Here is a 15,331-nt window from a genome sequence, read left to right on the forward strand (position 1 = left end):
CACAAAGCTGTGCCGAACATGTCCTTACCTTTAGAAATTACCTTGGGTTACCCATTGCCCTCTTTTTTCTGAGCTCCATGTACCTGTCCAGGAGCCTCTTAAAAGACCTTATCGTATCCACCTCCACCACCATCACCAGCAGCCCATTCCATGCACTCACCATGCTGTGTGATTTTAAAAAAACCTTACCCCGACATCTCCTCTGTACCTACTTCCAAGCATCTTAAAACTGTGCCCCCTCATGCTGGTCATTTCAGCCCTGGGTAAACTGGGAAAAAGCCTCTGACTAGCCACATGATCAATGCCTCTCATCATCCTATACACCTGTATCAGATCACCTCTCATCACAAGACAAAGGAGCAGAAGTAGGCCATTCAGCCCATCGAGTCTGCTTCGCAGCTCCCCCATGAGCTAAACTATTCACCCATCTAGTTCCAATTTCCAGCTTTTTCCCCAGGTCCCTTGATACCCTGACTAATTGATACCTGTCAATCTCCTTCTTAAACACCCTCAATGATCGGGCCTCCACAGCTGTATGTGGCAACGAATTCCACAAATCCACGACCCCCTGGCTAAAAAAATTTCTCCTCATCTCTGTTTTAACTGGGTACCCTCTAATTCTAAGACTATGGCCTCTTGTCCTGGACTCACCCACCAAGGGAAACAACCTTTCCACATCTACTCTGTCCAACCCTTTCAACATTCGAAATGTTTCTATATCCCCTCTCATTCTTCTATACTCTAATGAATACAATCCAAGAGCCGACAAACGCTCCTCATATGTTAGCCCCTGCATTCCAGGAATCATCCTCGTAGATCTTCTCTGAACTCTCTCCAACATCAGTACATCCTTTCTAAGATAGGGGGCCCAAAACTACACACAGTATTCCAAATGAGGTCTCACTAATGCCCCATAGAGCCTCATCAACACCTCCTTACTCTTATACACTATTCCTCTTGAAATGAATGCCAACATAGCATTCGCTTTCCTTATCGCCAATCCAACTTGGTGGTTAACTTTTAGGGTATCCTGCACGAGGACCCCCAAGTCCCTTTGCACTTCTGATTTTTGAATTTTCTCCCCACCTAAATAATAATCTGCCTGATTATTTCTTCTTCCAAAATGTACAACCATACATTTGTCAACGTTGTATCTCATCTGCCATTTCTTTGCCCACTCTCCTAAACTGACCAAGTCTCTCTGCAACCTTTCCGTTTCTTCAACATTTTCTGCTCCTCCACCTATCTTGGTGTCATCCGCAAACTTAGCCACAAAACCATTTAATCCATAATCCAAATCATCGATATACACCGTAAAAAGAAGCGGCCCCAACACCGACCCCTGCGGAACACCACTGGTAACCGGCAACCAATCAGAATAGGATCCCTTTATTCCCGCCCTTTGCTTTCAGCCTATCAGCTAATGCTCCACCCATTTCAATATCTTTCCTGTAATTCCATGGGCTCTCATCTTATTAAGCAGCCTCTTATGCGGCACCTTATCGAAGGCCTTTTGAAAATCCAAATACACAACATCACAGCCTCTCCCTTGTCAATCTTATTCGAGATTACCTCAAAAAATTCCAATAGGTTGGTGAGACAGGACCTTCCCTTCATGAAACCATGCTGGCTTCGGCCTATCTTGTCATGCACCTCGAGGTATTTCATAATATCGTCCTTGAGGATTGACTCCAATGTCTTTCCAACTACCGATGTCAGACTAATAGGTCTGTAGTTTTGTTTTTGCTGCCTCCTTCCTTTCTTAAATAGCGGAACTACACTTGCGACCGTCCAGTCCTCCGGAACCATGCCAGAGTCTATTGATTCCTGGAAGATCATTTCCAATGCTTCCACAATCTCCAAAGCCGCCACCTTCAGAACCCTTGGGTGCACCTCATCCGGACCGGAAGACTTATCTATTTAGTCCACTTAGCTTCCCAAGCACTTTCTCTCTAGTTATCTTGACTGTACCTAATTCTATTCCCTGATAGCTCTGGCTATCAGGTATATTGCTCATGTCTTCCACTGTGAAGACTGATGCAAAATACTCATTCAGTTCCTCCGCCATCTCTTTGTTATCCATTATAATTTCTCCGGCATCATTTTCAATCGGTCCCGTATCTACTCGTGTCACTCTTTTACTCTGCATATATTTTTAAAAAACCCTTAGTATCCTTTTTTATGTTAATTGCCAACTTCCTTTCATAATTCATCTTTTCTTTCCTAATGTTTCCTTCTGTAAGTTTTTAAAAGTCTTCCAGTCCTCATTTTTCCCACTAATTTTTGCTTCCTTGTACACCTTTTGCTTTTTTTTTTTGCCTTAGCCTTTCTCGTTAGCCACATTTGTGCCATTTTTCCATTCATGATTTTCTTTTTTCTTGGAATATATTTTTCCTGCATTTTCCTTATTTCTTGCAGAAATTTCATTCAATTCTGCTCTGCCGTCCCTCCATTTACCTTACTTTTCCAATCGACTTGGGCCAGTTCCTCTTTCATACCACTGTAATTTCCCGTTCCACTGAAATATCGATACACCTGATACCAGCTTTTCCTTTTCAAATTTGAAACTGAACTCAATAATATTATGATCACTACTTCCAAGGGGTTCCTTTACTTCCAGCTCCCTAATTGCCTCAGGTTCGTTACACAGCACCCAATCCAAAACAGCCGGTCCCCTGGTGGGCTTCTGGACAAGCTGCTCCAAAAAGCCATACTGTCGGCATTCTACAAACTCCCTTTCCTGAGATCCATTACCTTCCCGACTTTCCCAATCCACTTTCATATTAACATCCCCCATAATTATCTTGATATTTTCCTTCTGACGTGCTTTTTCTATTTCAACCTATTTTTATAAGGCATGCTCCCCAATCCAGGCAACAGCCTTGTAAATCTCCTCTGCACCCTTTCTATGGTTTCCACATCCTTCCTGTAGTGAGGACACCAGACCTGAGCACAGTACTCCAGGTGGGGTCTGACCAGGGTCCTATATAGCTGCAACATTACCTCTTGTCTCTTAAACTCAATCCCACTGTATGCTTTAACCACAGATGCTGGACATCTTGTATGGAATCACAGAATGGGTTGGACAGCAGAGAAATGGGTATTGTTTCAGATAATTCTGATGAAATGAAAGATTTCTCTCTGCAGAGGAGGTTCATGATGTACTGTTTCCAATCTTGACTTGTCAGTGAAAACTTTACCTATATCCATCAAAGAAGTTGTGGGATAGCACAACCTCTTTGACCCACTACCATCAGGAAGGAGGTACAAGAGCATCAGCACTGGGTAATGGCTTCTTCCCTCAGCCAGTGAGACTACTACCAACTTTGAAGTCTTGTCACTAGTACAGTGAGCTGTTTACTTGTTCACATGTATTTGAATTATATTTGATTAACATATCACACGTAATATTACCACTGATAAATGTGTTATAGATACACTGTGGTCCAGAGGAATAGAGTTACTGCAGCTTCAATTGTCAGTACTTATGTTCATGATGCTAATTTAAACAGTTGTGCATTTACGATCATTTCTGGAAAATTGGTAATGTCTCACCATGAAGAGATATCAAAACAAAAACTGAAGACCCATTTTTAAAAATAACATAAGACAATTTAAATTAGTTTATTTTTCCTACTTAGTACAATACAGAGATTTAACCAAAATTTTACAAAATAATAATTTGTTAAAACAAACTGTACAAACAGCATCATGACATTTTTACTTTTTTTTTGCAGAACAGTCTACTGTCCAAAAAAGGCACTAATCCAGAATAGGAACAGAAAACATATACAGGACTCAAATGAAAATACACCTGCTCAGCATATTACATTTGTTAAAAAAAACTAAGGCTTTTAAAGATTATCCTGTTCAGCTTCCAGTTTGGAAATCAAGTGACCATTTTAATGCAGACCTGTCACATTTCCTACATGTCCTCCATCACCTCCCTTAGCCCTTTTCACCCCTCCATACCCTTGCCAAAACAAATCTGTCAAAGCCTGCTTTTTAGATGTGGGTCACAACATTCATCGCTTCACCTAGCCTGGCTATGGAAACACAGTGGCTAAACTAAACCGATTTTGTTCAGCCACTTGATTGGGATAATTTTAAATTACCACCTGCTTGATGTGGTCTTTGTGAAAATTTACCAGCTGACAGTGTTTTATCTGACTGTATAGTCCCTATTTCAGGTGACAATATGAGGATGGGATCTGGGAGTTGTGGGAAACAAAAGACAGAAATGTTTTCAGAGATCACACTTCAAGGGTCAAACCATATTAGCTTGAAGCTGCTACTTATGTTGGAAAAATACTCAACATGATACTTGTCATCCACACTTTGTCAATTAAAATGCTGAGAATGGGCCAGAACTGTGGTGAAACAGAGCTGTGGCAATAACTTGGCGGCAGGGAAAAGGATCCAGAAATCTGACTTTGCCCAATTTCTTGGCACAGAGAGTGGATCTCACTCTGCTAAGCTGTGGGAGGAATAAAACTGGTGTGGATATGCATGGGATGATCATGCTCTCCTCATGCTTTAACCAGGACTATCAAGGTTCCTTTTTGAACTGTGGCAAGGGAGGTGGTGAAGCTTCCAGACACCAGCAACTAATATGTACTCAAGAATGCTTTTAGAACAGGAAGGACAAACTAAATTTCATCTGCTTCACCACAATGCTGAGGTAGGGCCAGAAATATTCATCACTTTCCCTTTAGTGGGTGGAAAAACATCGTCAGCAAAGTGAGGGGAAAGGGTAGAAACATGGAATGTTCTGGGGACCGATTGAGGCAGAATCCTTTGGAGCTTTTAAAAGAGAAATTTAAATAAATTGTATAAATAAGTGGGTTTATTTCCTGTACTGGGACTGATGGAGCTGACGATGGGCTGAATGGCTGTCCGCTCCACCCAACAACTACCAGCTGTGCTGTGTGAGTTCTTTGTTCTAAGATGATTTGCTTCTCTGGGTACCTGTGATTCCCACTCACAAACAGGTTTGCAGTAAGCAATGTTGAGGAGTAATTGGCATCTGTCATTAAAGAGGATGGTTATAGCAGTAGCAGATTTCAGGGTTGAAGAGGCCTTCCATATCAGCTAGTGGTTGTAATGACTGGTTCTGAAAACCCAGAACTAAACTCCACCCCCTTTGTCTCTCAACTCCTGAATGCGGTGGGGAGTGGAAGTGCTTGTATGTCCCAGTACCAACCCCGAGACGCTAATTAGAAAGGATCACTCAGTCCCTTATTGACTCCCCTTTAAGAGTAATTTTCCTCAAATGAATGCAAATCTGTCTGTTACCACCAGTGAAAATAGTATGTCCCTGCTCTATGCCAGTACAAAGGATCAAATTACCAAACACACACACACACACCTGCTAAAATAGCTAATACCTATATGTAAGATGAGAAATCTGGCATTTCATGTTCTTCATTAATATGCAGCATATTTCCTTTCTGCTTAGCAGAAAAATACATCAACTTATTACAGGACAAACCAAAGAACAGTGTCTCTACTGCAGGTAAGATTGAACTAAATCTTCTGAAGGTGCAAGGAAGTAGTTAGCCAGAAGGCTATGATCAGTTGGTATTCTGACAGGACCACGGTGATAGCCTTCACTATTTCTACTGTCTCTAGAAGCAAGAGTCCAAACCATGACAAAAAGCTCTTTAATGGCAAATGGCTTGATGTGACCAGGATTGCACTGTCACTCATGGAGCATAGCTTGCATTGTGTTCCTGCTTTTTCATGAGAATTACACTTCCTGAACAGGATTCCAGGATTAGTTACACCAGCTCATGTTTGTGATGTTTCAAGTTACCACATCAAATTATTGAAACTAAACACCACCAGGATGAATATTAACAATCAATAATATAAAATGTTTAACTGTCTAATGTTCAGGATAGGTAATTTATCTGAAGTATCCTACCTCTAGCTATCTGCTGTATTGTGGCTCTATTCTAACATTACATTCAGTATGTAATAAGGACACAGGCCAAGCCACATTTGTTCAGCACCTTGTAATAATACCTTAACATCAATGAGCATTAAATGTTACGTAAGAGGAATTATAAACACAAGAGATTTTACTGATGCTGAAAATGCAGAGTGACACATAAAATGCTGGGGGAACTCAGCCGGTCAGGTATTAGAGAGAGGAATAAATAGTTGACGCATGAAGGGTTTCGGCCCACACTGTCAACTGTTTCTTCCTCTCCACAGATGCTGTCTGGCCTGCTGAGTTCCTCATGTGTTTTGTGTGTGTTGCTAAAGGCTGGAAGGAGTCTGTGGTAGCCTAGATCTCAGTGGGTCTGTTACCCTGAAGGATGTTTTTCGAATCAAGTCAGTCACATAGTTTCAGAGGGAACTATCTCCATCTTCAATTGGTTATCAGGAATATTACTGTAAAGAGGTTGAGTGCCATTTGGGAATGGGGTGGGAGTAAGGACAACTCCTGCAGAAAATCAGGATGTCTGACGACATTGATGTTTCAGTACTATCTAGGGACTGGAATTAAAAACCCTGGTGATGGATGAAACCAGCTTCACGGTCCAGTGGGCAGCCCAGTCCATCGGCACGCTCTGCTCTCAGGTGGAGTGCAGCCACCAGAAAGCACAGTGCTGGGTTGATGGTCAAAGGTACAGATCTCTGCCTGGGAAAGCAGAAGGCAGCAGCTCTACATGGCTGTGCACAGTGATAATGGAGCCACATTCCAATGGTTTGATCTGCTCAAGCATTTTAATGTGACATTCACAAAACAACACCTACACTCGAGTATTAAATTGAATTTAATTTCACTGTGCCCCTAGTCTTGTAATCTTGGATTACACTTCGGAAGTACTGAGAATGTTTTTAAAAACTCCAAGCTGGGAGTATTATTGGCAAGAGCAGAATTAATCAGAACGTGCTGTAGCATATTGGGCTGCATCAGTGTGCAGGAAGTGGACAGACCGAGTAAGGATAAATCTCCTGAACACGAGATTCTGCTGAGCATCACACACGAGAGTCAGACTGCCCATGATGATACTGATGGGTGGGAGAGGTTGGCTACTCCTGACACCAGATTCTTTGTGTGATTGAGACTGCATGGAGCACATTCCCTTTTCCTCAGGGGTCCACCAGCGGGCTGTTCATCAGGAAACTAGTTCAATCTGTCCTGCATGTAGGCAAACACAGGAAGGTGATATGAACAATAAATAACTAACAGTTCCGACATTATTGGGTCAGCATTGCAATGAATGGTGCCTTCACATGGGCAATGGGTCCGAGACATCTGATGGTAGAACTCTTCCTCCTATCTACAACAACACTGAAAGGATTGCTAATGAACTGAGGACCCAGGAGTTCAGAAATTCAAAGGAGGAGGAGGCACTCAGCAAGTCAGGCAGCATCTATGGAGGAGAATAAACAGTTGATGGTTCAGACTGAGACTGGAAAGGAAGGGGACAGAAGAATAAGGAGGTGGGTGGAAGGGAAGGAGTACAGGTACACAAATGTTAGCTGAAGCCAAGTGAGGGAGAAGGAAGTGAAAAGCTGGGAGGTGATAGGAGGAAATGAAGGGCGGAAGAAGGAATATAATACGAGAGCAGACTGGGAGAAATGGAAGGAGGAGGGGGAGCAGAGGGAGGTGATGGACAGGTGAGGAAAATAGAAGGGGTGAGGGGGAACCAGAAAGGGGAATGAAAAAGAGAGAAAGGAGAGGTGGGAAGAAATTACCTTCTTTTCCAGTCCTGATGAAAAGTCTCAGTCCACAACTTTGACTGTTTATTCCCCTCCATAGGTGCTACCTGACCAGCTGACTTCCTCCAGCATCTTGTGTATGTTGCTCGAAATTTCCAGCATCAGCAGAATCTCTTGTGTTTATGAGAAACAGGAGAAGGCTCTTCAGTTCCCCACCTGGTCCTCCACAAGACTTTTCATGTTGGAGCCACTGTCCTGCACTGATCCCATTACCTTACTGATTACAGCTCAACCTGGAATAAGCTCAGAGAAATCTGAACATTCACTAGTCTCGAGGACCCGAAGTGTCTGGCTGATCTTGTCAGACTCTCAGACCTGGATCTATCATGCTACCTGAGTAGTGCTAGTGGGGCCTATGCAAGATTAAGGAAAAGAGTCTTTGAGGATCATGACCTATGGGTCCAAACAAAACTTGTGGTCTATAGAGCAGTCCTCCTTTCTACATTACTGTATGGACCCTAGAGTAGGCATCTGAAAGCCCTGGATCCACCACAGAGCCTGACGAAGGATCCTGAGGATCATCTGGAAGGACAGACACACTAACGCCAGTGCAGTGGAGGAGGCCAACATGAACAGCATCTCCACCATGATAAACCACACCAACTCTGATGGAGGTAGGTCATGCCATCCGGATCCCTAACTCACGTCTCCCCAAACACATCCTTTACTCCCAGTTGAAGGAAGGTGGGCAAAGGAAACACTTCAAAGATAACATCAAAATCAGCCTGAAGAAATTCAACATCACATCTAAAAACTGGGGAGACTTTGCACTCAATAGATGCACTGGGAGGAAATCTGTTCAAGAGGGAGCTGTGCTACACGAGGGCGACCTCCCCTGTGCCACAGAGAACAAACGGCAGCTGTGACAGGAGAGTCTGAACAGACAAAAGGCCCAACTTCTGACCACAGTCACCACTTACACACTGCACCAGAGTATGTAGATCCCAGATCAGCCTCTACAGCCAGCTGAGGACTCACCAATGGACAACACCTAAGGGGAATTTCATACTCTACTTGAGTGATTGCACTACTGCTTCTACTACTACTACTAAACATCCCACCCCCCAGTCTGCACTGCCGGGCCTGTAAGGGCTTGAATGTTTCAGTGAGATCAACTTGCATTCGTCCAGATCATGGATCACCCAGAATGCTGAAACTCTCCAGCCTACTGCCCCAGGAATTCTCCCACTTGTTCTATCATGTAACTATATCATTTTACACAGCCTGTAAGTTCATTCGGCCAATCAAGTCTATGCTAGCTATCAGAAATCCCATCAATCTCAACTCAACAACTCTTCCCTGTCTCTCCTACAATGCAGGTGGGAGAGAAGCCAGTTCCAGTGAGCTAAGATAAATGTGGTCCTAACCAAGTTAACAGTGCTCCAAAGATGATGGTAGGATAAATTATTGAATACTACAGGCAAGCTGAGAATAAAATTATCCTCGTTCTTTCACTCAATCTGATTACACAGTTGAACCCATAGCAGCCCCAAGTTTCTGATCATATTAAGTTAGTATCACCCGCAAAAGTGTGTCTTGTTTGTGAACACGAACATCTAATTGAGAAGTTATGATTTTTTAGTTTATTTGGAATTTTATAGTAATCAGTAGCATTTAATTGATATCTTCAAGCAAGTTAATCCTTGACGTTATAAGGTACACATGACTTTAATGTTCTTTGCTAACATGGCGGCTTCAGTGTTTGTACTCAGTGCTTATAAAAGAGGTAGGCGGATCTGAAAATGCAAGGAGACTGACAGCCCGGCTATTAAAGCTCTAGAGCAGGGGTTCCCAACCTGGGGCCCATGGACACTTTGGTTCATGGTGAGGGTCCACAGCATAAAAACACTGAGAATCCCCGCTCTTGAGATTTTTCACTCTTTCCAATATTCTATCAATGAATGGCACTGTAGAAAACCTTCAACCATCAAAAGCAGATCAATTTGTCTTTCATCTCATCACTAAGCACAAAATGGATACTGTATGTAACTTCACAAGTATGGTTCATGATTATTAATGTGAAATAATCTGTGACCCTGAAAAGAAGGAATAACGTATCTCCATCTTTTCCCAGCTGCTTAGATGAGAACTAAATCTCTCTCTTTGATAGCAATCTGTTTGCCCCAGTGCCCACACTTGCAAAACCAATGCAAGACATTGAGACACAAGAGGCTGTCGGTGCTGGAACCTAAGGCTGCAAATTCTGCTTGAGGAACTCAGCAGGTCAAGCAGCACCTGAGGGAGGAAAGGAATCGTTGGTGTGGAGCCAAACTCTTGTTATGTGAAAATTCAAAATAATCAGATGTCAGGATTGATGCAGGGTTTCAACCCAAAACATCTACAATTCCTAACATAAGAGATTCTGCAGATGCTGGAAATCCACAGTAACACACACAAAATGCTGGAGGAAGTCCACAGGCCAGGCAGAGTTCCATCTAAGGAGAGGAATAAACAGCCAACGTTTCGGGCCGAGACACTTTATCAGGACTTGATGTGTCCCGATAAGGTCTTGGCCAGAAACATCGACAGTTTATTCATTTCCATAGATGCTGCCTGACCTGCCGAGTTCCTCCAGCATTTTGTGTGTGGTGTTCTTATATCTCCACTACGTTTTGTGTTTAGAACATCTAATGTTCCTCACATCCCCTTTTCCCATCAGATGCTGCTTTATCTGCCAAATTCTTCCTGCAGATTCTTGCTTAATGCAAGAAGTTGTTCTGAAATGATGCTTCAATCTTGTGGTTCTGATGGCAGCCTCTCTCAAAACATATAGCAAGCAAGAGGCCCTTTAGAGCATCAAGATTGCATTGACTATCAAATACCACTTACTCCCATACCAATCCCATTTACTCACCCCAGATTCTAACACTCAATGGTGGCGATGTCTTCAATATGAAATCAATGCCTATCGGCTAAAGAACAAAAATGGTTTCAGTAGACTTTTTCCCTTTATAGTCTGAATCACCACTGACAGTTGGAGGAGATTGCCAAGTCTTGCTGTATCTACCAGGACCATTCAGGGAACAAAAAAAAAAGATGCCTGCATTTAGTGTGTGATTGGGAAGAGGGAGACAAAGCAGATGTATTTTAACCTATATCCCAAGAAATTGTGGAATGAAAGGGTGTGGAGCAGCATAACTGCCCACAGATGCCCAAAAGTGATTGAAAATGCTCATTATGAAAGATAGTGTTTATAGAGAAGATGCTTTTTTTTCTTTTGTTGTACCTGCAACTTTTCTTTATTCTGATACCATGTTCAGCCTGAAATCTCTCCTATTTTCTCTCTATCTGGCCTGCTGAGTATTTCCAGCATCGGCAGTATTTTACTTTGAAAGTAATGGTTCTATTAGACAGGGAATTCATCTCGGTGTCAGTATGACTGCATCTTCTCTACAAATCTGCCCAAGTTTGATTACACACCCACCACATTCCCAAACCTGTATTCCGTACTAGAACTGCGTTTTCCAAGTTGGGCTAAAGAAATTTAGTAAACATCCCTTTTTCAGAGAGGCAGGTAACATTTATCTATGTTACCACACGGTAATGGGATCTCTTAACTTCCATCTCTTCCCTCCAACTCTCCTGGGAAGTAGTGAGTCCCTCTATGCGTCAGTCCCTACACCACATACAACTTGTGCCGGAGTTGATGTGGTGGAGAAACTGCCATGGTCCCCAGCCTCACCCACCGAGAACCATATGGTAACTCACGATCACAATTCATTCCGGGCAATCTGAGACCTCCAGGACAGAACTTGTTTCTGAGAATTCCTCTGTGAGTGATGGCTTGCATGAAGCCATGCAATGAAACAGAACTGATGAGCAAACCATGTCTCTCGAAGTTTCCTTGGACCATGCAACAACTGGGCTGAAAATGGATCTCCCTTTAACTCAAAGTGGCTCATCAGTGGTGTGTTAGTTGGTGTCTGCTGTGGCAGTGTTGATCTACGTGATAATGACTTCCTCTTGCCACTTTAACAGAATGATCAGGTCATCAACTGCAGCAGATTCAGTCTCTGCTGCGGTACAGAGTCCTGGGCTGACTGTGGAATCCATCCCAGATGGCATTCTGTCGCGTTTGGCCTCTATGATTTTCACTGTTGGTCTGGTAACAGTGGTATAGTAGGTCTAGTTATTCTTCATTCAGACATTAGCAACGACCTTCCCCATCTCAGTGACTGCATGTTCAGATCTACTGTCAATTTTTGCGTTGGTATGGAAGACAAACACTGCACCTTGCTAGAACTCTTCCTTCCTCCCTACAAGCTTGGAGACGAGCCTGCACTCCTCAGTCAGATGTGTATCTGCACCTGCCGGAGTTCAGTTCCCACATTGGTCACAGAAGTTACAGCTGGATACAGTAATTCCAGGCAGACTTGGGTGAGGGAGGTGCATTTGGAAATGGAGGCTACAATCCATTCATCCACCTCATGACCACAGCGCTGGAAAGCCGAAGCTCCCTCAGCCGGAACAAGGGGGACACTTACAGAGCAGAGGGCCGGCAGAGGCTGAGAAGACTTGTTGAGCTAAGACAGCAGAGGCCTGAAAAGCATTGTGTGGAGATTCCAGGCACTGCGCTCGGGAACGTGTCATGCTGGGGTGAGAGGACTGCAGGAATGTTCCCTACTGCAGCAGCTTCTCCACGCAGCACTGCGGAGAGCTGCTGGTTGAGAGGCACAATTTCTGCCCAAGGCTCCGAGCAGGATAACTTACTGCAATCGAATGAAGAGCACCCTATTAACTAGTTCAAAATAAGATCACGCACAGATATATTGAGATTACATTAAGGATAGGGTAGTCCAATGATGTACCAAATCTCAATTGTTTCATCACACGATTTCAGTCGTCTTCGACCACTTCCCTCTTGATCTCACCACCTCCTTGTCTGGCTAGGGCCAGGATGGAGTGATTGACTGCGGCCATTTCAACAGCGAGCGAGATGGGATCTTGCTGGGGATCGCTGTGACTTGTGTTGTCATCCTGTGTTTAGAGAATAAATTGTTCATCAGGCGAATTGGGAATATGTCAAGAACAAACTTCTTCTCCCTTAGCTCCTGCTCCCGTATAAAATCCTCTATGCATGTGGGAGTTACAATGTGATAGGGAAGCACGTACTGTAATTCTCTCCAAAATCTCTGCCCCCCTCCACCCTCCAATCATACTACCCATACTTAAAAAGATCGCATTGATTTACTGCTGTTGCTGAGTAGGACCAACAAGAATTTAAACTTTGGTCCTTGCTAATTTATACACTCAGTAGCCACTTTATATTAGGTGTACCTTTCAACCTGTCTGGCCATTCTCCCCTGACCTCTCTCTTTAACAAGGTGTTTTCACCCACAAACCGCCACTCCCTGGATGTTTTTTGTTTCTTGCACCAATCTAGAGAGTATTGTGTGTGAAAATACCCGGAGATCAGCAGTTTCAGAGATACTCAAACCACCCCATCTGGCACCAACAGTTGTTCCATGGTTAAGTCACTTCCCATTCTGATGTTTGTTCTGAACAACTGAACCTCTTGACCATGATTTTATGCAGAGTTGTTGCCACATGATCGGCTGATTAGATATGTCCATTAACGAGGTGTACCTAATAAAGTGGCTGCTATGTATATCTCAGCACATGAATGCATCACAACAATACTGAAACTTTTTGCAAATTCTCCACCAAATTATTGACAATAAAACAAAATCAGTATATAACTCTGTGCGGTTACAGCTTAGCAGAGGTGACTGGGCAGAGGCAAGGCAATAAAAATGGACTTAGATCTGTAGACAAGGTATGGATTAAAGTCAGCTAAGAGGCCCTCATCCCAAACACTGGCAAAGCTACAATAATAATCCTGAGGGGAGAGCAATGGGTTTCCTTTTGTAAGGTTGTGGTTTTCTTAGCTACCTCATTAGCTTAATTGAATTAAATTTGCAGGCTTACTACATAGTACTTGGTCCATGAGGTCTCTTGAACTGGTTTCAAACAGCTGAGGAAGTTGTGAAGAGATTTTATACTGGGCTAGCTTTCACTTTTGGTTTTGAACCCCTCCTGGAACATTAAATGGGGGTAGAGTGTCGTGATGGTCCAACCGTTCAGTTCTGGCCACCTCATTATAGAAAAGATTAGAAGCTTTAGGGAGGGTGCAGAGAAGATTTACCCGGATTACAGCACGTTTTATGAGGATAGGTTGAGCAAAGGCTTTTCCCTGAGAGGGAAGGGGAATGAAAGGCGACTTGATAAAGGTGCACAAGATGACAAAAGGCACAGATAGAGTGAACAGCCAGAGACATTTTTCCCAGGTTAATATAGAAACATAGAAAATAGGTGCAGGAGTAGACCATTCGGCCCTTCGAGCCTGCACCGCCATTTATTATGATCATGGCTGATCATCCAACTCAGAACCCTGCCCCAGCCTTCCCTCCATACCCCCTGATCCCTGTAGCCACAAGGGCCATATCTAACTCCCTCTTAAATATAGCCAATGAACTGGCCTCAACTGCTTCCTGTGGCAGAGAATTCCACAGATTCACCACTCTCTGTGTGAAGAAGTTTTTCCTAATCTCGGTCCTAAAAGGCTTCCCCTCTATCCTCAAACTGTGGCCCCTCGTTCTGGACTTCCCCAACATCGGGAACAATCTTCCTGCATCTAGCCTGTCCAATCCCTTTAGGATCTTATACATTTCAATCAGATCCCCCCTCAATCTTCTAAATTCCAACGAGTACAAGCCCAGTTCATCCAGTCTTTCTTCATATGAAAGTCTTGCCATCCCAGGAATCAATCTGGTGAACCTTCTTTGTACTCCCTCTATGGCAAGGATGTCTTTCCTCAGATTAGGGGACCAAAACTGCACACAATACTCCAGGTGTGGTCTCACCAAGGCCTTGTACAACTGCAGTAGTACCTCCCTGCTCCTGTAATCAAATCCTCTCGCTATAAACGCCAGCATACCATTCGCCTTTTTCACTGCCTGCTGTACCTGCATGCCCACTTTCAATGACTGGTGTATAATGACACCCAGGTCTCGTTGCACCTCCCCTTTTCCTAATCGGCCACCATTCAGATAATAATCTGTTTTCCTATTTTTGCCACCAAAGTGGATAACTTCACATTTATCCACATTAAATTGCATCTGCCATGAATTTGCCCACTCACCCAACCTACCCAAGTCACCCTGCATCCTCTTAGCATCCTCCTCACAGCTAACACTGCCCCCCAGCTTCGTGTCATCCGCAAACTTGGAGATGCTGCATTTAATTCCCTCATCCAAGTCATTAATATATATTGTAAACAACTGGGGTCCCAGCACTGAGCCTTGCGGTACCCCACTAGTCACCGCCTGCCATTCTGAAAAGGTCCCGTTTATTCCCACTCTTTGCTTCCTGTCTGCTAACCAACTCTCCACCCACACCAATACCTTACCCCCAATACTGTGTGCTTTAAGTTTGCACACTAATCTCCTGTGTGGGACCTTGTCAAAAGCCTTTTGAAAATCCAAATATACCACATCCACAGGTTCTCCCCTATCCACTCTACTAGTTACATCCTCAAAAAATTCTATGAGATTCGTCAGACATGATTTTCCTTTCACAAATCCATGCTGACTTT

General features: G+C 43.5%; 1 protein-coding gene across 7 annotated transcripts in view; it reads right to left on the bottom strand.

Annotated features, from left to right (window-relative positions):
- Positions 1-3,635: 3,635 nt before the first annotated feature.
- Positions 3,636-15,331, bottom strand: part of hmbox1a (homeobox containing 1a) — a 74,399-nt gene continuing 62,703 nt past the window's right edge. For 6 of the 7 annotated variants that reach the window (XM_072265819.1, XM_072265817.1, XM_072265818.1 and 3 more), the window contains exon 10: positions 3,636-12,714. In XM_072265819.1, coding sequence (XP_072121920.1) covers positions 12,574-12,714 — 141 coding nt within the window. In that variant the 3' untranslated portion in view covers positions 3,636-12,573. The remainder of the gene's footprint in view (positions 12,715-15,331) is intronic. The other variant, XM_072265822.1, reaches the window with a different exon arrangement.

This window comes from Mobula birostris, chromosome 8 (assembly GCF_030028105.1).
Source record: "Mobula birostris isolate sMobBir1 chromosome 8, sMobBir1.hap1, whole genome shotgun sequence".
In the NCBI taxonomy this organism is placed as follows: Eukaryota; Metazoa; Chordata; class Chondrichthyes; order Myliobatiformes; family Myliobatidae; genus Mobula; species Mobula birostris.